This window comes from Pseudophryne corroboree, chromosome 7 (assembly GCF_028390025.1).
Source record: "Pseudophryne corroboree isolate aPseCor3 chromosome 7, aPseCor3.hap2, whole genome shotgun sequence".
NCBI lineage: Eukaryota > Metazoa > Chordata > Amphibia > Anura > Myobatrachidae > Pseudophryne > Pseudophryne corroboree.
This window is the reverse complement of record NC_086450.1, coordinates 227,678,592-227,706,307: the sequence shown is the minus strand read 5'-3', so window position 1 is coordinate 227,706,307 and position 27,716 is coordinate 227,678,592. Positions and strand designations below refer to the sequence as shown.

Genomic DNA, 27,716 nt, shown 5'->3' with positions numbered 1-27,716 from the left:
CATTTTCCATAGCCTCAATCATGTAACGTGTGGCCCTACTGGAAGTCACATTCGTCTCTTAATCGTCGACACTGGAGTCAGTATCCGTGTCGGCGTCTGTATCTGCCATCTGCGGTAACGGGCGTTTTAGAGCCCCAGATGGCTTTTGAGACACCTGGACAGGCACAGGCTGAGTCGCCGGCTGTCTCATGTCATCAATCTTTTGTAAAGAGCTGACACTGTCACATAATTCCTTCCATAAGCTCATCCACTCAGGTGTCGACTCCCTAGGGGGTGACATCTATGTTACAGGCAATTGCTCCGCCTCCACCTCATTTTCCTCCTCATACATGTCGACACAACATACCGACACACAGCACACACACAGGGAATGCTCTGATAGAGGACAGGACCCCACTAGCCCTTTGGGGAGACAGAGGGAGAGTATGCCAGCACACACCAGAGCGCTATATATATATATATATATATATATATATATATACAGGGATAACCTTATATAAGTGTTTTTCCCTTTATAGGTGCTGTATTGTTATACTGCGCCTAATTAGTGCCCCCCTCTCTTTTTTAACCCCTTTCTGTAGTGTAGTAACTGCAGGGGAGAGCCAGGGAGCTTCCCTCCAACGGAGCTGAGAGAGAAAATGGTGCCAGTGTGCTGAGGAGATAGGCTCCGCCCCCTTCTCGGCGGCCTTTTCTCCCGTTTTTCTGTGGAATCTGGCAGGGGTTAAAATTCATCCATATAGCCCTGGGGGCTATATGTGATGTATTTTCGCCAGCCAAGGTGTTTTTATTGCTGCTCAGGGCGCCCCCCCCCCTAGCGCCCTGCACCCTCAGTGACCGAAGTGTGAAGTGTGCTGAGCAGCAATGGCGCACAGCTGCAGTGCTGTGCGCTACCTTGGTGAAGACAGGATGTCTTCTGCCGCCGATTTTTCCGGACCTCTTCTTGCTTCTGGCTCTGTAAGGGGGCCGGCGGCGCGGCTCTGGGACCGAGCTCCGAGGCTGGGCCTGTGTTCGGTCCCTCTGGAGCTAATGGTGTCCAGTAGCCTAAGAAGCCCAATCCACTCTGCACGCAGGTGAGTTCGCTTCTTCTCCCCTTAGTCCCTCGATGCAGTGAGCCTGTTGCCAGCAGGTCTCACTGAAAATAAAAAAACCTAAAACTAAACTTTCACTAAGAAGCTCAGGAGAGCCCCTAGTGTGCATCCTTCTCGGCCGGGCACAAAAATCTAACTGAGGCTTGGAGGAGGGTCATAGGGGGAGGAGCCAGTGCTTTACTTTTGTGCCCAGTCTCCAGCGGAGCCGCTATTCCCCATGGTCCTTACGGAGTTCCCAGCATCCACTAGGACGTCAGAGAAAAATGTTTTTAAATCACTGCTTACAAGGAAAATTGTAGCAGTAGTAGAAGTTTTAGGGTGGGTACACACTAGAACGATCTCTGACCGATTTGTCATTCCGATTTTGCCGGAAATTACATTTCGGTCAGAGATCGTTCTAGTGTGTACCCACGCTTTGCACGCTTCCGTGGTCGTATGCAATATCTTCCGGTCGGCCTTGCTGCATGGTCAACTGGAAGATATAGCATGTGACCCCATGCATATTGGTGAAGGACGGAACACTGATCGTCCTGGTGTGTATGGGCAATCTGGCATGGTATGAGACAAAGGGAATTCGGACCAACATCGGCCCGACATTCAGGTGCGTACCCACCCTTAGATTTAAAAAGTAGTATTCGTAACATTAAGCAATGTATAAATTACTACTAAGGGACAGATTCAATTAGCCGCGGTACTTCCTGCTTACTGGTTTAACACCCAAAGCTATTCAACCATTTGCCAATTTCCACGCACATTAACTCATAGCTCCCAGGTTACATGCCCAAAGCTATGGCATTTCCCTGTGCATTAAACCCCAGAGGGAGAACTTAATGAAGATTTTTTTTTTCCCCTCGCAGTTCCTGACACAAGGAAAAAATAGGATTTTAATACCTACCAGTAAATACTTTTCTCTTAGTCCGTAGAGGATGCTGGGGATGCTTCAAGAACCATGGGGTATAGACGGGATCCGCAGGAGACATGGGCACACTATAAGACTTTGAATGGGTGTGAACTGGCTCCTCCCTCTATGCCCCTCCTCCAGACTCCAGTTATAGGAACTGTGCCCAGGGAGACGGACATTTCGAGGAAAAGGATTTATTTAATTATTTAAAACTAAGGTGAGATACATACCAGCTCACACCACTAACACGCCGTACAACATGGCATTCAACAACGCATGCAACGGCATGACCAACAACAGTCACAGATTGACTGAACTCCACACAACATGAGCGTAAGCTATAACCAAACTGCAGATACAGCCCGCACTGGGACGGGCGCCCAGCATCCTCTACGGACTACGAGAAAAGGATTTACCGGTAGGTATTAAAATCCTATTTTCTCATACGTCCTAGAGGATGCTTCAAGAACCATGGGGTTTATACCAAAGCTCTAGAACGGGCGGGAGAGTGCGGATGACTCTGCAGCACCGATTGACCAAACAAGAGGTCCTCCTCAGCCAGGGTATCAAACTTGTAAAACTTCGCAAAGGTGTTTGAACCCGACCAAGTAGCAGCTCGGCAAAGTTGTAACGCAGAGACTCCTCTGGCAGCCGCCCAGGATGACCCCACCTTTCTGGTAGAATGGGCTTTCACCGATTTTGGTAACGACAATCCTGCTGTAGAATGAGCCTGTTGAATCGTATTACAAATCCAGCGCGCAATAGTCTGCTTAGAAGCAGGAGCCCCAATCTTGTTGGGAGCCCACAGGACAAACAAACAGAGCCTCTGTTTTCCTAATCTGCGCCGTTCTGGCGACATAGATCTTCAAAGCTCTGACCACATCGAGAGACTTTTACTCCGCCAAGGCGTCAGTAGCCACTGGCACCACAATTGGCTGGTTAACATGAAATGATGAAACCACTTTTGGCAGAAATTGCCGACGAGTTCTCAACTCCGCTCTATCAGCATGGAAAATCAAATAGGGGCTTTTGTGAGACAAAGCCGCCAACTCAGACACTCGCCTTGAGGACGCCAAGGCCAACAACATGACCACTTTCCAAGTAAGGAATTTTAACTCAACCTTGCGCAAAGGTTCAAACCAATGTGATTGCAAAAATTGCAACACCACATTAAGGTCCCATGGTGCCACTGGGGGCACAAAGGGAGGTTGGATGTGCAGCACGCCTTTTACAAAGGTCTGAACTTCTGGAAGGGAGGCCAATTCTTTTTGAAAAAAGATCGACAAGGCCGAAATCTGTACTTTAATAGAGCCTAACTTTAGGCCCGCATCCACACCTGCTTGTAGGAAATGGAGCAAACTCCCCAGGTGAAATTCTTCCGTAGGAGCCTTCTTGGATTCACACCAAGACACATATTTTCTCCAAATACGGTGGTAATGCTTTGCCGTTACTTCTTTTCTAGCCTGAAAAAGTGTAGGAATGACTTAACTGGGAATACCCTTTCAGGCTAGGATTTGGCGTTCAACCGCCACGCCGTCAAACGCAGCCGCGGTAAGTCCTGATACACGCACGGCCCCTGTTGTAACAGGTCCTCCCGAAGAGGAAGAGGCCAGGGATCTTCTATGAGCAATTCCTGAAGATCTGGATACCAAGCCCTTTTTGGCCAATCTGGAACAATGAGGATCGCCTGAACCCTTGTTCTTCTTATAATTTTTTATCACCTTTGGAATGATTGGAAGTGGAGGGAACATATAGACCGACTGAAACACCCACGGCGTCACTAGGGCGTCTACCGCTATCGCCTGAGGGTCCCTTGACCTGGAACAATATCCCTGAAGTTTCTTGTTGAGGCGGGACGCCATCATGTCCACTTGAGGAACTCCCCAACGACTTGTCACTTCTGCAAAGACCTCTTGATGAAGACCCCATTCTCCTGGATGGAGATCGTGTCTGCTGAGGAAGTCTGCTTCCCAGTTGTCCACTCCTGGAATGAAGACCGCTGACAGAGCGCTGGCATGTCTTTCCGCCCAGCGAAGAATCTTCGTGGCCTCGGCCATCGCCGCTCTGCTTTTTGTTCCGCCTTTGCGGTTTATGTACGCCACTGCTGTCACATTGTCTGACTGAATCAAGACCGGCAGACCTCGAAGATGATGTTCTGCTTGCAGTATGCCGTTGAAGATGGCTCTTAATTCCAGAATGTTTATGTGTAGACAAGCTTCCTGGCTTGACCACATTCCCTGAAAGTTTATTCCCTGTGTGACTGCTCTCCAGCCTCGAAGGCTTGCATCCGTGGTTACCAGGTTCCAATCCTGAATCCCGAACCTGCGTCCCTCCAGAAGGTGAGAACTGTGCAGTCACCACAGAAGGGAAATTCTTGTCCTGGGAGATAGAATTATTTTCCGGTGCATGTCCAGGTGAAACCCGGACCACTGGTCCAGCAGGTTCCACTGAAACACCCTGGCATGGAACCTGCCATACGGAATGGCCTCGTAGGCCGCCACCATCTTCCCCAAGCAACCGCGTGCAGTGAAGAACTGACACCTTTGCCGGTTTCAGAATCTGTTCTGTAAATCCAAAGCTTTTTCCATTGGAAGAAAAACTCTTTGCAATTCTGTATCCAGAATCATACCCAGGAACAGCAGCAGTGTCGTTGGATTCAACTGTGATTTTGGCAAATTTAGGAGCCAACCGTGTTGTTGCAGAATAGTCAGTGAAAGGACAACATTCTTCAACAATTGCTCCTTGGACCTCGCCTTTATGAGGAGATCGTCCAAGAACGGGATAATTGTGATACTTGCTTGCGCAGGAGAACCATCATCTCCGCCATTACTTTGGTGAAAATCCTCGGAGCCATGGACCTACCAAACGGCAACGTCTGAAATTGGTAATGACAATCCTGCACAGCAAATCTCAGGAAAGCCTGATGCGGAGGATATATGGGGACATGCAAGTAGGCATCTTTTATGTTGACAGACACCATAAAATCCCCTTCCTGCAGACTGGAGATCACTGCTCGTAGAGACCCCATCTTGAACTTGAATCTTTTCAGAAAGACATTGAGGGATTTTAGGTTTATAATCAGTCTGACTGAGCCATCTGGCTTCGGGACCACGAACAGGCTTGAATAAAAGCCTTCCCGCTGTTGAGACGGGGGCACCGTGACAATCACTTGATTTTGACACAACTTTAGTATCCCAACTTTACTCTCTTGCGCTATACTAATAATATATATGATATGGCTGACAATAATACCAACTCCTATATTAAATTAAAATAAGAATTTACTCACCGGTAATTCTATTTCTCGTAGTCCGTAGTGGATGCTGGGAACTCCGTAAGGACTATGGGGAATAGCGGGCTCCGAAGGAGGCTGGGCACTCTAGAAAGATTTATGACTACCTGGTGTGCACTGGCTCCTCCCACTATGACCCTCCTCCAAGCCTCAGTTAGGACACTGTGCCCGGACGAGCTGACATAATAAGGAAGGATTTTGAATCCCGGGTAAGACTCATACCAGCCACACCAATCACACCGTACAACTCGTGATACTATATCCAGTTTGACAGTATGAAAACAACTGAGCCTCTCAACAGATGGCTCAACAATAACCCTTTAGTTAGCAATAACTATTTACAAGTATTGCAGACAATCCGCACTTGGGATGGGCGCCCAGCATCCACTACGGACTACGAGAAATAGAATTACCGGTGAGTAAATTCTTATTTTCTCTGACGTCCTAGTGGATGCTGGGAACTCCGTAAGGACCATGGGGATTATACCAAAGCTCCCAAACGGGCGGGAGAGTGCGGATGACTCTGCAGCACCGAATGAGAGAACTCCAGGTCCTCCTCAGCCAGGGTATCAAATTTGTAGAATTTTGCAAACGTGTTTGCCCCTGACCAAGTAGCTGCTCGGCAAAGTTGTAAAGCCGAGACCCCTCGGGCAGCCGCCCAAGATGAGCCCCCTTCCTTGTGGAATGGGCATTTACAGATTTTGGCTGTGGCAGGCCTGCCACAGAATGTGCAAGCTGAATTGTACTACAAATCCAGCGAGCAATAGTCTGCTTAGAAGCAGGAGCACCCAGCTTGTTGGGTGCATACAGGATAAACAGCGAGTCAGATTTTCTGACTCCAGCCGTCCTGGAAACATATATTTTCAGGGCCCTGACAACGTCTAGCAACTTGGAGTCCTCCAAATCCCTAGTAGCCGCAGGCACCACAATAGGCTGGTTCAGGTGAAACGCTGACACCACCTTAGGGAGAAACTGGGGACGAGTCCTCAATTCTGCCCTATCCATATGGAAAATCAGATAAGGGCTTTTACATGATAAAGCCGCCAATTCTGACACTCGCCTGGCTGAAGCCAAGGCCAATAACATGACCACTTTCCACGTGAGATATTTTAGATCCACGGTTTTTAGTGGCTCAAACCAATGTGATTTTAAGAAACTCAACACCACGTTGAGATCCCAAGGTGCCACAGGAGGCACAAACAGGGGCTGAATATGCAGCACTCCTTTCACAAATGTCTGAACTTCAGGTACTGAAGCTAGTTCTTTTTGAAAGAAAAATCGACAGAGCCGAGATCTGTACTTTAATGGAGCCTAGTTTTAGGCCCATATTCACTCCTGCTTGCAGGAAATGCAGAAATCGACATAGTTGAAATTTCTCTGTTGGGGCCTTTGTGGCCTCGCACCATGCAACCTATTTTCGCCATATGCGGTGATAATGATTTGCCGTAACATCTTTCCTGGCTTTAATAAGCATAGGAATGACTTCTTCCGGAATACCCTTTTCCTTCAGGATCCGGCGTTCAACCGCCATGCCGTCAAACGCAGCCGCGGTAAGTCTTGGAACAGACAGGGTCCCTGCTGGAGCAGGTCCTTTCTTAGAGGTAGAGGCCACGGGTCCTCCGTGAGCATCTCTTGAAGTTCCGGGTACCAAGTCCTTCTTGGCCAATCCGGAGCCAAGAGTATAGTCCTTACTCCTCTCCTTCTTATGATTCTCAGTACCTTGGGTATGAGAGGCAGAGGAGGGAACACATACACTGACTGGTTCACCCACAGTGTTACCAGAGAGTCCACAGCTATTGCCTGAGGGTCCCTTGACCTGGCGCAATATCTGTCCAGTTTTTTGTTGAGGCGGGACGCCATCATGTCCACCTTTGGTTTTTCCCAACGGTTCACAATCATGTGGAAGACTTCTGGGTGAAGTCCCCACTCCCCCGGGTGGAGGTCGTGTCTGCTGAGGAAGTCTGCTTCCCAGTTGTCCACTCCCGGAATGAACACTGCTGACAGTTGCGAAGAATCCTTGCAACTTCCGTCATTGCCCTCCTGCTTCTTGTGCCGCCCTGTCTGTTTACGTGGGCGACTGCCGTGATGTTGTCCGACTGGATCAACACCGGATGACCCTGAAGCAGAGGCCTTGCCTGACTTAGGGCATTGTAAATGGCCCTTAGTTCCAGGATATTTATGTGAAGTGACGTTTCCATGCTTGACCACAAGCCCTGGAAATTTTTTCCCTGTGTGACTGCTCCCCAGCCTCTCAGGCTGGCATCCGTGGTCACCAGGACTCAGTCCTGAATGCCGAATCTGCGGCCCTCTAGAAGATGAGCACTCTGCAACCACCACAGGAGAGACACCCTTGTCCTTGGAGACAGGGTTATCCGCTGATGCATCTGAAGATGCGATCCGGACCATTTGTCCAGCAGATCCCACTGAAAAGTTCTTGCGTGGAATCTGCCGAATGGAATCGCTTCGTAAGAAGCCACCATTTTTCCCAGGACCCTTGTGCATTGATGCACTGACACTTGGCCTGGTTTTAGGAGGTTCCTGACTAGGTCGGATAACGCCCTGGCTTTCTCCTCCGGGAGAAACACCTTTTTCTGGACTGTGTCCAGAATCATCCCTAGGAACAGCAGACGTGTCGTCGGAATCAGCTGCGATTTTGGAATATTTAGAATCCACCCGTGCTGTCGTAGTACTACTTGAGATAGTGCTACTCCGACCTCTAACTGTTCCCTGGACCTTGCCCTTATCAGGAGATCGTCCAAGTAAGGGATAATTAAGACGCCTTTTCTTCGAAGAAGAATCATAATTTCGGCCATTACCTTGGTAAAGACCCGGGGTGCCGTGGACAATCCAAACGGCAGCGTCTGAAACTGATAGTGACAGTTCTGTACCACAAACCTGAGGTACCCTTGGTGAGAAGGGCAAATTGGGACATGGAGGTAAGCATCCTTGATGTCCAGAGACACCATATAGTCCCCTTCTTCCAGGTTCGCTATCACTGCTCTGAGTGACTCCATCTTGAATTTGAACCTTTGTATGTAAGTGTTCAAGGATTTCAGATTTAAAATAGGTCTCACCGACCCGTCCGGCTTCGGTACCACAAACAGCGTGGAATAATACCCCTTTCCCTGTTGTAGGAGGGGTACCTTGATTATCACCTGCTGGGAATACAGCTTGTGAATGGCTTCCAATACCGCCTCCCTGTCGGAGGGAGACGTTGGTAAAGCAGACTTCAGGAACCGGCGAGGGGGAGACGTCTCGAATTCCAATTTGTACCCCTGAGATACTACCTGCAGGATCCAGGGGTCCACTTGCGAGTGAGCCCACTGCGCGCTGAAATTCTTGAGACGGGCCCCCACCGTGCCCGAGTCCGCTTGTAAGGCCCCAGCGTCATGCTGAGGACTTGGCAGAAGCGGGGGAGGGCTTCTGTTCCTGGGAAGAGGCTGCCTGCTGCAGTCTTTTTCCCCTTCCTCTGCCCCGGGGCAGATATGAGTGGCCTTTTGCCCGCTTGCCCTTATGGGGACGAAAGGACTGAGCCTGAAAAGACGGTGTCTTTTTCTGCTGAGAGGTGACCTGGGGTAAAAAGGTGGATTTCCCAGCCGTTGCCGTGGCCACTAGGTCCGATAGACCGACCCCAAATAACTCCTCCCCTTTATACGGCAATACTTCCATATGCCGTTTGGAATCCGCATCACCTGACCACTGTCGCGTCCATAACCCTCTTCTGGCAGAAATGGACAGCGCACTTACTCTTGATGCCAGAGTGCAAATATCCCTCTGTGCATCTCGCATATATAGAAATGCATCCTTTAAATGCTCGATAGTCAATAATATACTGTCCCTGTCCAGGGTATCAATATTTTCAGTCAGGGAATCAGACCAAGCCACCCCAGCACTGCACATCCAGGCTGAGGCGATTGCTGGTCGCAGTATAATACCAGTATGTGTGTATATACTTTTTAGGATATTTTCCAGCTTCTTATCAGCTGGTTCCTTGAGGGCGGCCGTATCAGGAGACGGTAACGCCACTTGTTTTGATAAGCGTGTGAGCGCCTTATCTACCCTAGGGGGTGTTTCCCAACGCGCCCTAACCTCTGGCGGGAAAGGGTATAATGCCAATAATTTAGAAATTAGCAGTTTTTTTTATCGGGGGAAACCCACGCTTCATCACACACCTCATTTAATTCATCTGATTCAGGAAAAACTACGGGTAGTTTTTTCACACCCCACATAATACCCTTTTTTGTGGTACTTGTAGTATCAGAAATGTTCAAAACCTCCTTCATTGCCGTGATCATGTAACGTGTGGCCCTACTGGAAAATACGTTTGTTTCCTCACCGTCGACACTGGAGTCAGTGTCCGTGTCTGGGTCTGTGTCGACCATCTGAGGTAACGGGCGCTTTAGAGCCCCTGACGGTGTTTGAGACGCCTGTACAGGTAATAACTGATTTGCCGGCTGTCTCATGTCGTCAGTCTTTTGTAAAGTGCTGACACTATCATGTAATTCCTTCCATAAGACCATCCAGTCAGGTGTCGACTCCCTAGGGGGAGACATCACTATTACAGGCAATTGCTCCGCCTCCATACCATTTTCCTCCTCATACATGTCGACACAACGTACCGACACACAGCACACACACAGGGAATGCTCTGATAGAGGACAGGACCCCACTAGCCCTTTGGGGAGACAGAGGGAGAGTTTGCCAGCACACACCAGAGCGCTATATATATATACAGGGATAACCTTATATAAGTGTTTTTCCCTTATATAGCTGCTGTATAGATTTATCTGCCAAATTAGTGCCCCCCCTCTCTTGTTTTACCCTGTTTCTGTAGTGCAGGACTGCAGGGGAGAGTCAGGGAGCTTCCCTCCAACGGAGCTGTGAGGGAAAATGGTGCCAGTGTGCTGAGGAGATAGGCTCCGCCCCCTTCTCGGCAGCCTTTCTCCCGCTTTTTTAAGGAAAAATTGGCAGGGGTTAAATGCATCCATATAGCCCAGGAGCTATATGTGATGTATTTTTTGCCATCTAAGGTGTTTTTATTGCGTCTCAGGGCGCCCCCCCCAGCGCCCTGCACCCTCAGTGACCGGAGTGTGAAGTGTGCTGAGAGCAATGGCGCACAGCTGCGGTGCTGTGCGCTACCTTATTGAAGACAGGACGTCTTCTGCCGCCGATTTTCCGGACCTCTTCAGTCTTCTGGCTCTGTAAGGGGGCCGGCGGCGCGGCTCTGGGACCCATCCATGGCTGGGCCTGTGATCGTCCCTCTGGAGCTAATGTCCAGTAGCCTAAGAAGCCCAATCCACTCTGCACGCAGGTGAGTTCGCTTCTTCTCCCCTTAGTCCCTCGGTGCAGTGAACCTGTTGCCAGCAGGATTCACTGAAAATAAAAAACCTATACTTAAACTTTTTCACTAAGCAGCTCAGGAGAGCCACCTAGTGTGCACCCTTCTCGTTCGGGCACAAAAATCTAACTGAGGCTTGGAGGAGGGTCATAGGGGGAGGAGCCAGTGCACACCAGGTAGTCCTAAAGCTTTTACTTTTGTGCCCAGTCTCCTGCGGAGCCGCTATTCCCCATGGTCCTTTCGGAGTTCCCAGCATCCACTAGGACGTCAGAGAAACTACGGGTAGTTTTTTCTCCCCAAACATAATACCCTTTTTAGTGGTACCTGTAGTTATATCAGAAATGTGTAACACCTCTTTCATTGCCTCAATCATGCAGTGAATGGCCTTAGTGGGCATCAGGTTAGACTCATCGTCGTCGACACTGGTGTCAGTATCAGTGTCGACATCTGGGTCTGCGGTCTGAGGTAGCGGGCGTTTCAGAGCCCCTGATGACCTTTGAGACGCCTGGACAGGCACGAGCTGAGAAGTCGGCTGTCCCACATTTGGCATGTCGTCAAATTTCTTATGTAAGGAGTCTATACGTGCACTCATTTCTTTCCATAAGCTCATCCACTCAGGTGTCTGCCCCGCAGGGGGTGACATCCCTTCTAAAGGCATCTGCTCCGTCTCCACATCATTATCCTCATCAAACATGTCGACACAGCCGTACCGACACACCGCACACACACAGGGAATGCTCCAACAGAGGACAGGACCCACAAAAGCCCTTTGGGGGGACAGAGTGAGAGTATGCCAGCACACACCAGAGCACTATATAATGCAGGGACTAACTGAGTTATGTCCCCTATAGCTGCTTTTTCTATATAAATGTATACTGCGCCTAAATTTAGTGCCCCCCCTCTCTTTTTTACCCTTTTCTGTAGTGTAGACTGCAGGGGAGAGCCAGGGAGCTTCCTTCCAGCGGAGCTGTGAGGGAAAAATGGCGCCAGTGTGCTGCAGGAGATAGCTCCGCCCCTTTTCCGCTGACTATTCTCCCGCTTTTTCCTATATACTGGCAGGGGTATTTTCCACATATATAGCCTCTGGGGCTATAGATTGTGGTATTTTTGCCAGTCAAGGTGTTATTGCTTCTCAGGGCGCCCCCCCCCAGCGCCCTGCACCCTCAGTGACCGAAGTGTGAAGTGTGTGTGAGGAGCAATGGCGCACAGCTGCAGTGCTGTGCGCTACCTTGGTGAAGACTGATGTCTTCTGCCGCCGATTTTCCGGACCTCTTCTTGCTTCTGGCTCTGTAAGGGGGACGGCGGCGCGGCTCCGGGACCGAACACCAAGGCTGGGCCTGCGGTCGATCCCTCTGGAGCTAATGGTGTCCAGTAGCCTAAGAAGCCCAAGCTGGCTGCAAGCAGACAGGTTCGCTTCTTCTCCCCTTAGTCCCTCGCTGCAGTGAGCCTGTTGCCAGCAGGTCTCACTGAAAATAAAAAACCTAATTTCTATACTTTCTTTCTAAAGGCTCAGGAGAGCCCCTAGTGTGCATCCAACCTCGGCCGGGCACAAAATCTAACTGAGGCTTGGAGGAGGGTCATAGTGGGAGGAGCCAGTGCACACCAGGTAGTCATAAATCTTTCTAGAGTGCCCAGCCTCCTTCGGAGCCCGCTATTCCCCATGGTCCTTACGGGTTCCCAGCATCCACTAGGACGTCAGAGAAAATTATTTATTAATACATGAATAATCACAGATTATAAAACAAGACCGGTCTTAATACTTTGAAAATCTTTTAATCTAAAATAACGAGTATATATACTTTCCGCTATAAGGAGGTGGACTTGAGCATATTCTGTGCACAGAAGTGTATGAACTAACTCTATAGGCAAATGACTAAATCCGTATATGAAAGTTAAATATAAATCAAATGTAGCTGCTAGTGGAACCCGTAAATTAGTTGATTATCCATGAATAGTCACTTTGTATCACAGTTCCTTTGAAAATGACCATCCAGCGCAGCACAATATACTATATGAGAGCCGCTCTAAACGGAATCTTACGTGAGGTTTGAGCAAATGTTGTCAGCAGGGAGAAGTCCCGATATTTGCCAAGATGATCTCAGGCTATGGGGAAACCGGCACCTGTGCTGGCACCTGCTGTAACTCGTCCTGCTCGACTTTAATGCTCCACTAGTCCACACCTCTACGTGCCGTTTGCGGGCACCGATGAGCGGCTTCTCTCCTCCCGATAATATTTCAAACAGCAAATGAAATATGCAGCTGATGAAAAGTACGGGTCTAATTCCAGCAGGGGTCCAAACGTTTGGACCCCTGCTGGAATTAGACCCGGTTTCCCCGTAGCCAGAGATCATCTTGGCAAATATCGGGACTTCTCCCTGCTGACAACATTTGCTCAAACCTCACGTAAGATTCCGTTTAGAGTGGCTCTCATATAGTATATTGTGCTGCGCTGGATGGTCATTTTCAAAGGAACGGTGATACAAAGTGACTATTCATGGATAATCAACTAATTTACGGTTCCACTAGCAGCTACATATGATTTATATTTGACTTTCATATACGGATTTAGTCATTTGCCTATAGAGTTAGTTCATACACTTCTGTGCACAGAATATGCTCAAGTCCACCTCCTTATAGCGGAAAGTATATATACTCGTTATTTTAGATTCAAAGATTTTCAAAGTATTAAGACCGGTCTTGTTTTATAATCTGTGATTATTCATGTATTAATAAATAATTTTAATTTAATATAGGAGTTGGTATTATTGTCAGCCATATCATATATATTTTTAGTATAGCGCAAGAGAGTAAAAGTTGGAGTTCTGTGGTTGATTGCATCTGGGTGGTCCAGTGCAATGAGATTGACTTGCTAACCCCAGGTCATAAACCCTCCTGCGGCTGATTTGTATTGACATCATCCAAAAGGAATTTTTTTAATTATATGTTATTAGCGCCTGATAAAAAGGTTTTTTTCTGTGTGGCAAACAACTTTAGTATCGCAGCGCTTACTATCTCCCTTTCTGGAAGAGCTTGAGACGTGCCCCCACTGGTGCGGACTCCCGCAACGGAGCCCCAGCGTTATGCGGTGGATTTGGTAGAAGCCGGAGAGGACTTTTGCTCTTGGGAACTTGCCACCGCCTGCGACCTCTTTCCCTTTCCTCTCTCAGCAAGGAAGGAGGACCCTCGTCCTTTTTTTGACTTTATTGGGCCGAAAGGACTGCATCTGATAGTGGGGCGTTTTCTTCTGTTGTGCTGGAACAGAAGGTAAAAATGACGACTTACCCGCGGTAGCCGTAGACACCAGGTCAGTGAGGCCGTCGCCAAACAATACCCTACCGTTAAACGGTAGAGACTCCATCACCTTCTTAGAGTCAGCGTCAGCATTCCATTGATGAATCCACAACGCTCTCCTAGCCGAGACCGCCATGGCATTGGCCCTTGATCCCAAAAGGCCAAAATCCCTTACAGCTTCTTTTAAATATGCTGCAGCGTCCCTGATGTGACCCAGAGTCAAAAGCACACTCTCTCTGTCTAGGGAATCTACCTCAGATGATAAGTTATCTGCCCACCGTTCAATAGCGCTACTCACCCATGCCGCAGCAACGGCAGGCTTGAGTAGCGACCACGTAGTGACATAAATAGATTTCAGTGTATTTTCCGGCTTACGATCCGCAGGATCCTTTAGGGCTGCCGTGTCAGGGGACTGGAGCACCACTTTTTTTGATAGACGCGACAAAGCCTGGTCTACCGTGGGGATTGACTCCCACCTTTCCCCGTCCCCAGAAGGGAACGGATATGCCACTGGAATTCTTTTGGGAACATGAATCCTTTTGTCCAGATTTTCCCAAGCTTTTTCAAAAAGTGCGTTCAGCTCATGAGAGGGAGGAAACGTTACCTCAGGTTTCTTTCCTTTATACATACAGACCCTAGTATCAGGAACAGTGGGATCCTCAGGGATATGTAAAACATCTTTTATTGCCACAATCATGTACTGAATACTCTTAGCCAGTTTTGGATGTAATCTGGCATCACTATAGTCGACACTGGAATCAGAGCCTGTGTCGGTATCTGTATCTGCTATCTGGGTAAATGGCCGTTTCTGTGACCCCGAAGGAGCCTGGGCTTGTGACAAAGCATCCTCCATGGATTTCCTCCATGTCTGGTTCTTAAGGTGGGTACACACTATTAGATATATCTGCAGATCAATTGATCTGCAGATATATCTATGTACGGATCGGGCAGTGTGCTGTGCATACACACAGCCCGATCCGTCGGGGGACTGACGTCATGAACTGGGCGGGCGCTCACGCCCGCCCAGTTCACCTGTCAATCACCGCCGGCCGCCGCAGCATGTGTACGGGCAGTCGGACGACCGCCCCGTACACACACAGCGACGGGCCAATATATCGTTAGACATATTGGCTGTCGGCTGTGCTGCGCGGCCGACGCGATACGTCTGTGAACGACGGAGTTCACAGACGTATCGCCCGTACACACTGGCCGACGGTCCCGCGATGTATCGGCCGTTCAAGAGAACGGCCGATACATCGACCAGTGTGTACGGGCCTTTAGACTCAGATTTATCAAATCTCTTAGCTAACTTAGTCATATTTGCGTTTAAAACACTTAACATATTCACCCAATCATCTGTCGGCGGTGCCAACACTGCCACTCACAGAATTGTCTGTCCCCACTCCAGCCTCCTCCTGGGAAGAGCATTCAGCCTCAGACATGTGGACACACACACACGTACCGACACAACCACACTGGGGCTATAGGAGACCGACCCACATTAAAGCCTGCCAGAGAGACACAGAGAGAGTTCTGCCAGCTCACACCCAGCGCCTATCCCGGTACTGAGGCCAGTCGTAAGACTGCCCAGACCTGCTAGCGCTTTTTTATATAAAATAAATCACTGTTAACTTCTATGCCAGTGCAGTCTGAGGTCCCCCCCCCTGCGCCCTGCACCCTGCAGTGTCGTGATCTGTGTGGGAGCATGGCGCGCAGTGCGGCCGCTGCGCGGTACCTCAGACGAGTCTTCTGCCGTCACTGAAGTCTTCTGTTCTTCTCATACTCACCCGGCTTCAATCTTCTGGCTCTGTGAGGGGGGGTGACGGCGCGGCTCTGGGAACAAGCAGCTAGGCGTACCAAGTGATCGAACCCTCTGGAGCCAATGGTGTCCAGTAGCCTAAGAAGCAGAGCCCTTGAACTCTTAAGAAGTAGGTCTGCTTCTCTCCCCCTCAGTCCCACGAAGCAGGGAGCCTGTTGCCAGCAGGTCTCCCTGAAAATAACAAACCTAGTAAAGTCTTTTCCTCAGAAACTCTGGAGAGCTCCTCAGTGTGCATCCAGTCTCACTGGGCACAGAATCTAACTGGAGTCTGGAGGAGGGGCATAGAGGGAGGAGCCAGTTCACACCCATTCAAAGTCTTATAGTGTGCCCATGTCTCCTGCGGATCCCGTCTATACCCCATGGTTCTTGAAGCATCCCCAGCATCCTCTAGGACGTATGAGAAATCTGCATTAAGCGCCAGCTCTGGGGCTTACAGTGTGGAGAAGCAGCAGTAACTGAATTGCTCAGGGCAGAAACAGAACCACACAGTAATGCTAGGTACACACTGATAGATATAGCTGCAGATCAATTGATCTGCAGGTATAACTATAGGCGGATCAGGCAGTGTGTACCCAGCTTAAGCCCCGCGGCTAATTGAATTTTCCCAAAAATGTAAGTTTTCATTAATCCTCTGTACGTGGGAACTGTAGTTTAAAAAAAAAAACAACAACAACAACTAAACAGTGAAAACAAGACACCTGTATATAGTGCTGTCTGCGTGTTTCACTACAAAGTTACATTTCAGTGGTTGCAGTTAAGAATGATGATGCGGCACTCTGGCATGTGGCCCACCCCCAGAGCCCCCTCCCAGACTCACCGAGTGAGCTCTTCACGCAGATTGTTGGGTTCGGAGGAGTAGAATTTCACGCGTAGATGGAGACAGTACGGTGGACCAACTGCAATAGAGAAATCAAGTGCCACACTTATCTTATTCAAAAAGAAGTAATCACTGACCCAAACATGAACACGTCAACATCATCTCCGCTTTCACAACTGTAAAATTAAATCTGACAAAAAGGATTTTAACTTCATTCCAAGAAATCCAGAACAGGCTGCAGTTTACTGGTTTAAAGAGGAAATACAGTATAAGTAACCCATACCAAATTTATGTAGTCTCAATTTCAGCTACATCAGAAGTTTAATTCTGCTTCTCCACCAATTGTTTTGAGAGGACAGAACCTGGTATCCAAGACTGCTAGAGATAGGTTGTGGTTTCTTGGGGAACATCTCTATTATTTTGACCTTAGCTGCACTCTGCAAAAACAGATCTGGGATAAGGAATGGACTCTCCCATATTCTCAATTAAAACATCTCTAGCCACACCTTCTAGAATAATTTATTTAGGATGGTAAATAGGCATCCCTGGTCCTCAGTGTAAGTAAAGTGTGGTCAATGGGAGGTTAGCCAATGCACCAGAAGGGACATAAATCATTTCCTTTAGTGACATATGGAACAGGCAGGATTATGTCAAGTTCAAGGTCTCTACATCTGTGTACTTACAGCATGAACAAAATATTACAATCACAGGCAGTTTTAGTACTTACTCTTCACTTGTTTTTTGATACTCTTTGTATGATCAAGCCAGTGCTAAAAAGATAAGAGTTTAAAGACTTAGACAATAATAATTCATACATGCATGATATTATAAAACAATAGTACATCCCCTGGAGGTCTGTAGCAATGGTTATCCCCAGAGATAAGAAACCTGTAGGTATCAGCAAAACTATAGCAGTTAAATCTCATCCATCAAAGCATCTCCTAATCCAGTGTTCCCCAATTTTAGCACTACACATGCATGCTATACAGATCCCGTAGTTTGGCCCTCATTCTGAGTTGATCGCACGCTAGCTACTTTTTGCAGCCGTGCAAACGCATAGTTGCTGCCCACGGGGGAGTGTATTTTCGCTTTGCAAGTGTGTGATTGCATGTGCAGCAGAGCGGGACGAAAAAGTTTTATGCAGTTTCAGAGGTCTGAACTTACTCAGCCCTTGCGATTCACTTCAGCCTGTCCGGTCCCGGAATTGACGTCAGACACCCGCCCCTAAAACGCCTGGACACGCCTGCGTTTTCCCTGCCACTCCCAGAAAACGGTCAGTTGACACCCATAAATACCCTCTTTCTGTCAATCTCCTTGCGAACACACATGCAAATGGATTCGTCGCTAGAAGCATTGCCCAGCAACGATGCTGTTTGTAACCGTACGACGCGCGTGAACATTGCGGTGCATACGCATGGGCAGTAGTAACCTGATCGCTGCAAATATCGGCAGCGTGCGATCAACTCGGAAAGACCCCTTTTGTGCACAGGTGTATTCATTACCGGTTGACAAAACCTGCACTGTTAAGCTGGGTACACATTAGATGATAATGTGTACCCAGCGAGATCGGGAGCGACTGAGCCGGCAGGGGTGCCAGCTTGACAAAAGGCATATACACAGCCTGTGGGGGTGCTGGCAGCAATGGCGCGACAGCAAGCATGAAAGCGGGGCGAGGGCAAGTGGAGCCATGCTGCATTTGAAGTCCCCAGATTGAGCAGCATGTACAGACAACGGGGGATGTGGTGAGCTGAAATGCGCGAAAAGTGACCCGTTTGGATGCCTAAACGGGACTTTTCACGATCGCGCCAATGTCTTTAGTCGGGTTTAGCTGCTTTACGCAGCTAAACTCGTCTCTTATGGGAGTGATCAGCGCGATAACAGGGGTCATTATAATATCGCTCCGCGATCTCCCGTCACTTTAGATGGGAGATCGGGGGCAATAAAACATTTGAATCCCGCCCAAAATGTTGTCTAGTGTGTACCCAGCTTTAGGGTCCCTGAGCACTGGAGTTGAAAGACAAAGTTTTAATCAATCGCAAAGATTTTGGTTTACACAGTTGTTAAACTAAATTGAGTATGACTCATAGGGTTATTCAATTACGTCTGTTTTTTTACCTTGTGAAAAAAAAACTGCACTTTCCACTATTTCTTAGGGCGAACGGGGATTCACCCTATTCAATAGCAGTGCCGCTTTTTTGCCTAGGCGAAAAAATTGTCAGGAGCGAACAACATGTGGATCGGCGAATCCACGTGTTTTTGCACCTGCAAAAAAGTGGTCCCTTTTCGTCGATTTTGAGAAATTTTTCGGCAATGCCTTTTCAGGGAAAATTAAAATAAAAAAAAATAAAAAAATAAAAATTAAAAAGGCATTGGCGAAAATGCCTTAAAAAAAAAAAACAACAACACCACACAGGTAAAAACGGCCCTCAAGTGGGGGTGAATTTGATCGCTTCGAAATTGTCGGAGCAAATTGAATACCACCCTCATACTACTTCCTACATACATTCAAATTAAATATTGCAAATGCCTCCAGAGTCCTGTTACAGAGAAGAGGAGCTGACCTGTATAAATAAGTGACCTGTACAAGTATGAATAAAAAAACAGGGCTGTATAAGCTTTTGCTGATAATTTCAAGCTCAAGAAACGAATGCAGCGCTCTGTCCCAAAGTAGAAATACAACTTTAAATATAAGTTAGCTAAAACTAAAGTGAAACAATGGTAGCCTGCCAATTATAAAAATATTTTTTTAGCTAAGAATGCAACAGCCATTTATCCCCCACTTCTCTAATGGATTTCTTGTCAGTGTGACCACAACACAGGCAGAGAATGCCCCCTATTAGAGGCTCTGGTGGGAGGTAAATCCGCCACCTATCTGTGCCTGTCTCAGAACTACTCTGCTTCCAGCCCAGGAATGTGGAGGAGATGAAAGAAAACAGGCTCCCAGATGAAGCAAAACACAGCTTTTCCCCTGGCCCATTACCTCCCCCACCCGCAGCTGGGACACAAGAAGGTAGGAATTAACCCCATGAGCTCCAAGGAGCAATGAGTCCAAGTATAGACAGTAAAATGGAGTCAGCCAAAGCTGTGATTTATTAAGGCGTTATTAATAAGCTTTCAACAGTCCTTACCATTTACAAAACATTTAATCTTTAAGAAAGTTACACAGAAAGTGTAACCTGAATTTTAAAGGGCAGATACTAAATCCACAAGTTCAAACATTTGGCCATTGAGCAGAAATAACAGAATCTTAAGAAGGAGTTACATATCAGGTTCCATTATTCACATAAAAGCAGCAATCATTCAAAAGGTGCAATGGAAAGGAAAGATATTTTGGTGAAATGGAACGCTGCAGCAAAACTTACAGGCACTTGAGCGGAATCCATAAATTGTAACCCAAAATAATCCTTCTCGATCAGGTCTAGATGATACATGATCTGATCAAACAGTTCCTGGCCTTTGGCTTTTTTCTAAAATAGAACAGAAAACCAGGTTAAAATGCTAGGATAACCAGACTTATTAACCCAAATGATACAATGGCCCTGATTTAGATGTGGCCGCTATTTCGATATTTACGCAGTTAAGCAATTATTGGTGGACTAAGAAAGTGTCTTAGCCGCAGTGCGCACACCCACGACTGAACAGCAATCGAATGCTACTACAGTTGCAGTACGGATTTATTAGAAAGTGACTGACAGACTTGGGCTATTTTGTGGGAGGTACCAGGGAGTGGCGGCAAAAACGTTAGCGTGTTGTGACCGTTTACGGGGTCTGTATCTGCCTATATTTGTGATCCTCTATGCAGAAAACATTGTGTCAAGTCTCAGCTCCCGCGACCATTCTGCATGAGAATAGACGGTTACTCAGATGGTCAATTATCGAAGGATTCGCAACCAACGCTGCGTATTTGTATGCATTTGCTGGGATCTGTGAGGCCTACGATGGGCATCTAAATTCATTGCAAGGCAGCTGTGGCATTAGCAAATTTCCGTTCAGTAGCTGCATGAAGAACAAAAATCATAGCTGCGATTGCATTAGCGACAATATCGGAATTAGGCTCAATTTTCTGTGCAAATAAGCAAATAAAAAGTACCTGGAGCAATATATGGGCTCTTAAGGAGTCTACTGGCAGACAACCCACCAAGGTTCTACTGCGATATGTTATTCCAGCAGATTACACCCATGTAATGCATATTTCACAGATCTATACAGTTTAATAATGAACAAGAAAATGTCAAATTGTAAGAATATGATAGATTGAGGATATCAAGAATGATAAACAGATAATTCCAGTAATACATTTTGTTTTTTTAATTTAAATAAAACAAAAAGCTCAAAACAATACAAGTTATTAAACCATGAAGAAAAAAGAAAAAGAAACCATAACCCACTAATTAGCAACATTACCAATTTGAAAACACAAAAAGGTCATACAATGGGGCCGATTTTAATGCTGCAGAATTTAAACCATCTATAAAGCTAAAATCTAGCCTATTATATTGCATATTTTGCTCTATTACTAGGCATTTTAAACTGATGAGTCATCCATGACAAAACCATTACTACCACACAGCACTGAGGTCATGGGTTCGATTCCCACCATGGCCCTTACTGTGCGGAGTTTGTATATTCTCCCCATTCTTGCGTGGGTTTCCTCCCACAATCCAAAAATAAGATTTTACTCACCGGTAAATCTATTTCTCGTAGTCCGTAGAGGATGCTGGGACTCCGTAAGGACCATAGGGAATAGACGGGCTCCGCAGGAGATAGGGCACTTTAAGAAAGCTTTGGACTCTGTGTGTGCACTGGCTCCTCCCTCTATGCCCCTCCTCCAGACCTCAGTTATGGAAACTGTGCCCAGAGGAGATGGACAGTACGAGGAAGGATTTTTGTAAATCTAAGGGCGAGATCCATACCAGCCACACCGTATAACTTGTGATAAACTACCCAGTTAACAGTATGAACAACAACATAGCCACGGTTCAACCGATAAACTATAACATAACCCTTATGTAAGCAATAACTATATACAAGTCTTGCAGAAGAAGTCCGCACGTGGGACGGGCGCCCAGCATCCTCTACGGACTACGAGAAATAGATTTACCGGTAAGTAAAATCTTATTTTCTCTAACGTCCTTGAGGATGCTGGGACTCCGTAAGGACCATGGGGATTATACCAAAGCTCCCAAACGGGCGGGAGAGTGCGGATGACTCTGCAGCACCGATTGAGCAAACAGGAGGTCCTCCTCAGCCAGGGTATCAAACTTATAGAACTTTGAAAAGGTGTTAGACCCCGACCAAGCAGCTGCTAGGCACAACTGTAATGCCGAGACCCCTCGGGCAGCCGCCCAAGAAGAGCCCACTTTCCTAGTGGAATGGGCCTTAACAGATTTCGGTAACCGCAATCCTGCCGTAGAATGCGCCTGCTGAATAGTGTTACAGATCCAGCGAGCAATAGTCTGCTTTGAAGCAGGAGCGCCAACCTTGTTGGCCGCATACAGAACAAACAGAGCTTCAGTCTTCCGGATTCTAGCCGTTCTGGTCACATAAATCTTCAAAGCCCTGACCACATCCAGGGACTCTGAATCCTCCAAGTCCCGTGTAGCCACAGGCACGACAATAGGTTTGTTCATATGAAAAGATGAGACCACCTTTGGCAGAAATTGGAGGACGAGTCCTCAACTCTGCCCTATCCACGTGAAAAACCAAGTATGGGCTTATGTGATAAAGCCGCCAATTCTGAAACACGTCTAGCCGAAGCTAATGCCAACAACATGACCACTTTCCACGTGAGGTATTTAAACTCCACAGTTTTGAGTGGTTCAAACCAAGGTGACTTGAGGAAACGTAACACCACGTTAAGATCCCAAGGCGCCACCGGAGGCACAAAGGGAGGCTGAAAGAAAATGGATAAGGCCGAAATTTGGACCTTTATGGACCCTAATTTTAGGCCCAAAGTCACTCCTGTTTGAAGGAAGTGAAGCAGACGGCCCATATGGAACTCCTCCGTAGGAGCAGCTCTGGCCTCACACCAAGAAACATATTTCCGCCATATACGGTGATAATGTTTTAACGTCACGTCTTTCCTAGCCTTGATCAGGGTAGGAATGACTTCCTCCGGAATTCCCTTTTCCGCTAGGATCCGGCGTTCAAACGCAGCCGCGGTAAGTCTTGGAACAGACAGGGCCCCTGCCGCAGCAGGTCCTGCCTTAGAGGAAGAGGCCACGGATCTTCTGTGAGCAACTCTTGCAGCTCCGGATACCAAGTCCTCCTTGGCCAATCTGGAACAATGAGGATTGTTCTGACCCTGCTCATTCTTATTATTCTCAACACTTTGGGTACGAGAGGAAGAGGAGGAAACACATAGACCGATCTGAACATGCAAGGTGTCATCAGAGCGTCTACAGCTACGGCCTGAGGGTCCCTTGACCTGGCGCAATACCGCTTTAGCTTTTCGTTGAGACGGGATGCCATCATGTCGATTTGAGGCAGTCCCCATCGATCCGTGATCTGTGCGAAGACTTCTTGATGAAGTCCCCACTCTCCCGGATGCAGGTCGTGCCTGCTGAGGAAGTCCGCTTCCCAGTTGTCCACCCCCGGGATGAACACTGCGGATAGTGCACTTACATGGCCTTCCGCCCAGCGTAGAATCCTGGTCGCTTCTGCCATGGCCACTCTGCTCCTTGTTCCGCCTTGCCGGTTTATATGAGCCACTGCCGTGACGTTGTCCGACTGAGTCAGAACCGGTTTTCTCCGAAGCAATTCCTCCACTTGACACAGGGCGTTGTATATGGCCCTCAACTCCAGGACGTTGATGTGGAGACAAGTCTCTAGGTTTGACCAGAGACCTTGGAAATTTCTTCCCAGTGTTACTGCTCCCCAGCCTCGGAGGCTTGCGTCCGTGGTCACCAGGACCCAGTCCTGAATGCCGAACCTGCGACCCTCTAGCAGGTGAGCACCGTTCAGCCACCACAGGAGAGATACCCTGGTCCTGGGAGACAGGGTGATCCTTTGATGCATTCGTAAATGGGACCCGGACCACTTGTCCAAGAGGTCCCATTGAAAGGTCCTCGCATGGAACCTGCCGAAAGGGATGGCCTCGTATGAAGCCACCATCTTCCCCAGGACCCGCGTGCAATGATGCACTGAAACCTTTTTTGGTTTTAATAGGTTCCTGACCATGGCTATGAGCTCCTGAACCTTTTCAATCGGAAGAAAAACCTTTTTCTGGTCTTTGTCTATAATCAGGCCCAAAAAGGTCAGACACGTTGTAGGGACTAGCTGGGACTTCGGTATATTGAGAATCCAGCCGTGTATCTGCAACGTCTTCATGGACAAAGACACGCTGTCCAGCAACTTCTCCCGAGATCTCGCCTTTATGAGGAGATCGTCCAAGTATGGGATAATTGTGACCATCATTTCCGCCATTACCTTGGTAAAAATCCTTGGGGCCGCGGAAAGCCCAAACGGCAACGTCTGAAATTGGTAGTGACAGTCCTGCACTGCAAATCTCAGGAACGCCTGATGAGGGGGGAATATCGGAACATGAAGGTATGCATCCTTTATGTCCAGGGACACCATCCAATCCCCCCCCCTCCAGGCTGGCGATGACCGCCCTGAGTGATTCCATCTTGAACTTGAACCTCTTCAAGTACAGGTTCAGAGATTTTAGGTTTAAAATGGGTCTGACCGAACCGTCCGGTTTCGGAACCACAAACAGGGTGGAGTAATATCCCTCTCCTTGCTGGAGATGAGGAACTGTGACAAACACCTGTTGAACATACAATTTTTGAATTGCCGCCAACACTAGCTCCCTCTCCGACGGGGAAGCCGGCAGAGCCGATTTGAAAAACCGGCGAGGAGGCAAGTCTTCGAATTCCAGCCTGTATCCCTGAGAAACAATCTCTAATGCCCAGGGATCCACCTGCGAGTGAACCCAGACGTGACTGAAAAACCGAAGACGAGCCCCCACTAGATCTGCCTCCCCCCGGGAAGCCCCAGCGTCATGCGGTGGACTTTGCATAGGCAGGGGAGGACACTTGCTCTTGGGAACTAGCTGTGTGCAGCTTCTTTCCCCTACCCTTCCCTCTGGCAACAAAGGACGAACCCCGTACCTTTTTGTTTTTATTGGAACGAAAGGACTGCATTTGATAATGAGGTGCCTTTTTTGTATGCTGCGGGGGGACACAAGGTAAGAAATTCGACTTACCAGCCGTAGCGACAAGGTCCGAGAGGCCGTCTCCAAACAACTCCTCCCCTTTGTAAGGCAAGGGCTCCATATGCCGCTTTGAATCAGCATCTCCCGTCCACAAGAGGCGCCTAGCAGAAATAGACATAGCATTTATTCTGGAGCTTAATAAACAAATGTCTCTCTGAGCATCTCTCATATACAAGGCAGCATCTCTGATATGCTCTATGGTCATTTGAATAGCATCCCTATCTAAGGTGTCAATCTCCGTAGATAAGGAATCTGCCCATGCCACAACCGCACTACAAACCCAGGCCGACGCCATAGCCGGTCTAGCAATAGTACCTGAATGAGTGTAAATGTGCTTCAACGTAATTTCCTGCCTGCGGTCAGCAGGTTCCTTGAGGGAAGCCGTATCCTGAGAAGGCAGTGCCACCTTTTTGGACAAGCGTGTCAGCGCCTTGTCTACTTTAGGCGAAGATTCCCAGCATATCCTATCAGTTTGTAGAAAAAGGATACGCCATAAGAATCCTTTTGGGAACATGTGGTCTCCTATCCGGAGATTCCCAAGCCTTTTCACACAATTCACTTAGTTCAAATGAGGATGGAAAGGTGACTTCAGGCTTTTTCCCCTTATACATGTGTACCCTCGTGTCAGGGACCGGGGGTTCCTCAGTAATATGCAAAACCTCTTTAAGGGCAATAATCATGTACCGAATACCTTTTGCCACCTTCGGCTGTAATTTTGCATCTTCATAGTAGACACTAGAGTCAGTATCTGCGTCGGTATCTGTGTCATCGATCTGGGATATGGTGTGCTTCTGAGACCCCAAAGGGCCTGGCGCCACAGGGACAGGCATGGACTGGCTACCTGACTGATCCCTAGCTTCTGCCTTATCTAACCTTTTATGCAATAGATTTACATTCAAGATATTCAGCATATCCACCCATTCCGGTGTCGGCGTTGCCGACGGCGACATGACATTCAAGCACTCCCCCTCCACATTAAGCGAGCCTTCCTCGTCAAACATGTCGACACACGCGTACCGACACACTTCACACACACAGAAAACCCCTTTCTGAAGACAGTATCCCTGTCAAGGCCCTTTGGAGAGACAGAGAGTGAGTATGCCAGCACACACCCCAGCACAATGATCCTGGAGACCAACACAAAATGTTTTTCCCCAGCAGCGCTGTATAATATGTTATCCGCCAATTATGTGCCCCCCCCTCTCTTTTAAACACCCCTTCACGTGTGTAAGCAGGGGAGAGTCCGGGGAGCTTCCTCTCAGCGGTGCTGTGGAGAGAAAATGGCGCTGGTGAGTCCTGAGGGAGAAGCCCCGCCCCCCCGGCGGCGGGCTTCTGTCCCGCTCAAACTTACAAAAATATGGCGGGGGCTCTTTTATATACATGTACAGTGCCCACCTGTACATGTATATTGTCATTTGCCATAAGAGGTGTTTATATTGCTGCCCAGGGCGCCCCCCCCTGCGCCCTGCACCCTTACAAGTGACCGGAGTGTGTGAGGTGTATGGGAGCAATGACGCACAGCTGCAGTGCTGTGCGTTACCTCCGCGAAGCTGAAGGCTTCTGCCGCCTTCTGTCTACTGTTCTTCTAGCTCTGTGAGGAGAACGGCGGCGCGGCTCCGGGGGTGGACGCCCAGTAAGAACCTGCGTTCACCCCCTCTGGAGCTAATGGTGTCCAGTAGCCGAGGAAGCAGAGCCTATCTTAGACAAGAAGGTCTGCTCCTCTCTCCCTCGATGCAGGGAGCCTGTTGCCAGCAGTGCTCCCTGTGAAAAAGTAGAGAAAAAATCCAAACAAAAATGCTTTTAGGCAGAGAACTCAGGAGAGCTCCCTGCAGTGCACCCATCCTGCTCTGGGCACAGTGTAAAACTGAGGTCTGGAGGAGGGGCATAGAGGGAGGAGTCAGTGCACACCCAGAATCCAAAGCTTTCTTAAAGTGCCCTATCTCCTGCGGAGCCCGTCTATTCCCCATGGTCCTTACGGAGTCCCAGCATCCTCAAGGACGTTAGAGAAAATATACTGGTAGGTTAACTGGCTACCAACAAAACTGACCCTAGTGTGAATGTCTCTGTGTGGCATGTGATAGGGAATATAGGGGGTAATTCAGACCTGATCACTGGGCTGCAAACTTTGCTGTCCTGCGTTCAGATAGTCGCCGCCTCAGGGGGGAGTGTAAAAATCGCCGTGCAAGTGTGCGATTCCATGTGTAAGCAGAGCTGCAAAAATCCACTTTGTGCAGTCTCTGCGCAGCCCAGGACTTACTCCTACAGTGCAGTGAGAAGAGGCCGATCGGGGCTGGAGCTGACGTCAGACACCCTCCCTGAAAACGCTTGGACACGCCTGCGTTTTTCCTGACACTCCCAGTAAACGATCAGTTACCACCCACAGACGGCTTTGTCCTGTCAAACACCTTGCGAACACTCATGCGATCGGATTTTTCGCACCATCCCGTCGCTTACCGGCGATGCCCTTTGTTGCTGTCAGACACGCATGTGCATTGCGGTGCATACGCTGTTACGAAAACGCACAGCAGCAGTCAGGTCTGAATCACCCCCATAGATTGTAAGCTCCACTGAGGCAGGAACTGAGAGAATGGGTAAATATTCTCTGTAAAGCACTGCGGAATATGTATGCGCTATATAATTAACTGGCAATATCTTAAGTCTTTAGTTCTAACAAGTTACTGACAAATTAGATTTCATAGTTTTAAGCAGTTATTTTATGTAATGTTACACTGTATTCAGTTTTGTTACTAATATTAATAAGTGTTGATCAGTTTCCTTACATATACAAAATATGCTTGTTCCTTATCTTGTTTTTAATATCAACATGGGAATTTTCTTGAATTCCTTACTGACACTTAAGCAAAAAGAATCCTAATCAAACTGAAGTGTTTATTACAGCTGACAAAGCCTAGTGAGGTTTAATGTTCACAATATATTACAGTTGTCACAACTCTA

At 48.1% G+C, this 27,716-nt stretch overlaps 1 protein-coding gene across 3 annotated transcripts in view; it reads right to left on the bottom strand.

The window, feature by feature from the left end:
* EPB41L5 (erythrocyte membrane protein band 4.1 like 5) overlaps positions 1–27,716 on the bottom strand; it is a 562,556-nt gene that overhangs the window by 412,134 nt on the left and 122,706 nt on the right. For all 3 annotated transcript variants that reach the window (XM_063933986.1, XM_063933985.1, XM_063933987.1), the window contains exons 3-5: positions 19,909–20,013; positions 17,274–17,316; positions 16,547–16,625 (exon numbers count right to left, since the gene is read on the bottom strand). In XM_063933986.1, the coding sequence (XP_063790056.1) occupies positions 16,547–16,625; positions 17,274–17,316; positions 19,909–20,013 (227 nt within the window). The remainder of the gene's footprint in view (positions 1–16,546; positions 16,626–17,273; positions 17,317–19,908; positions 20,014–27,716) is intronic.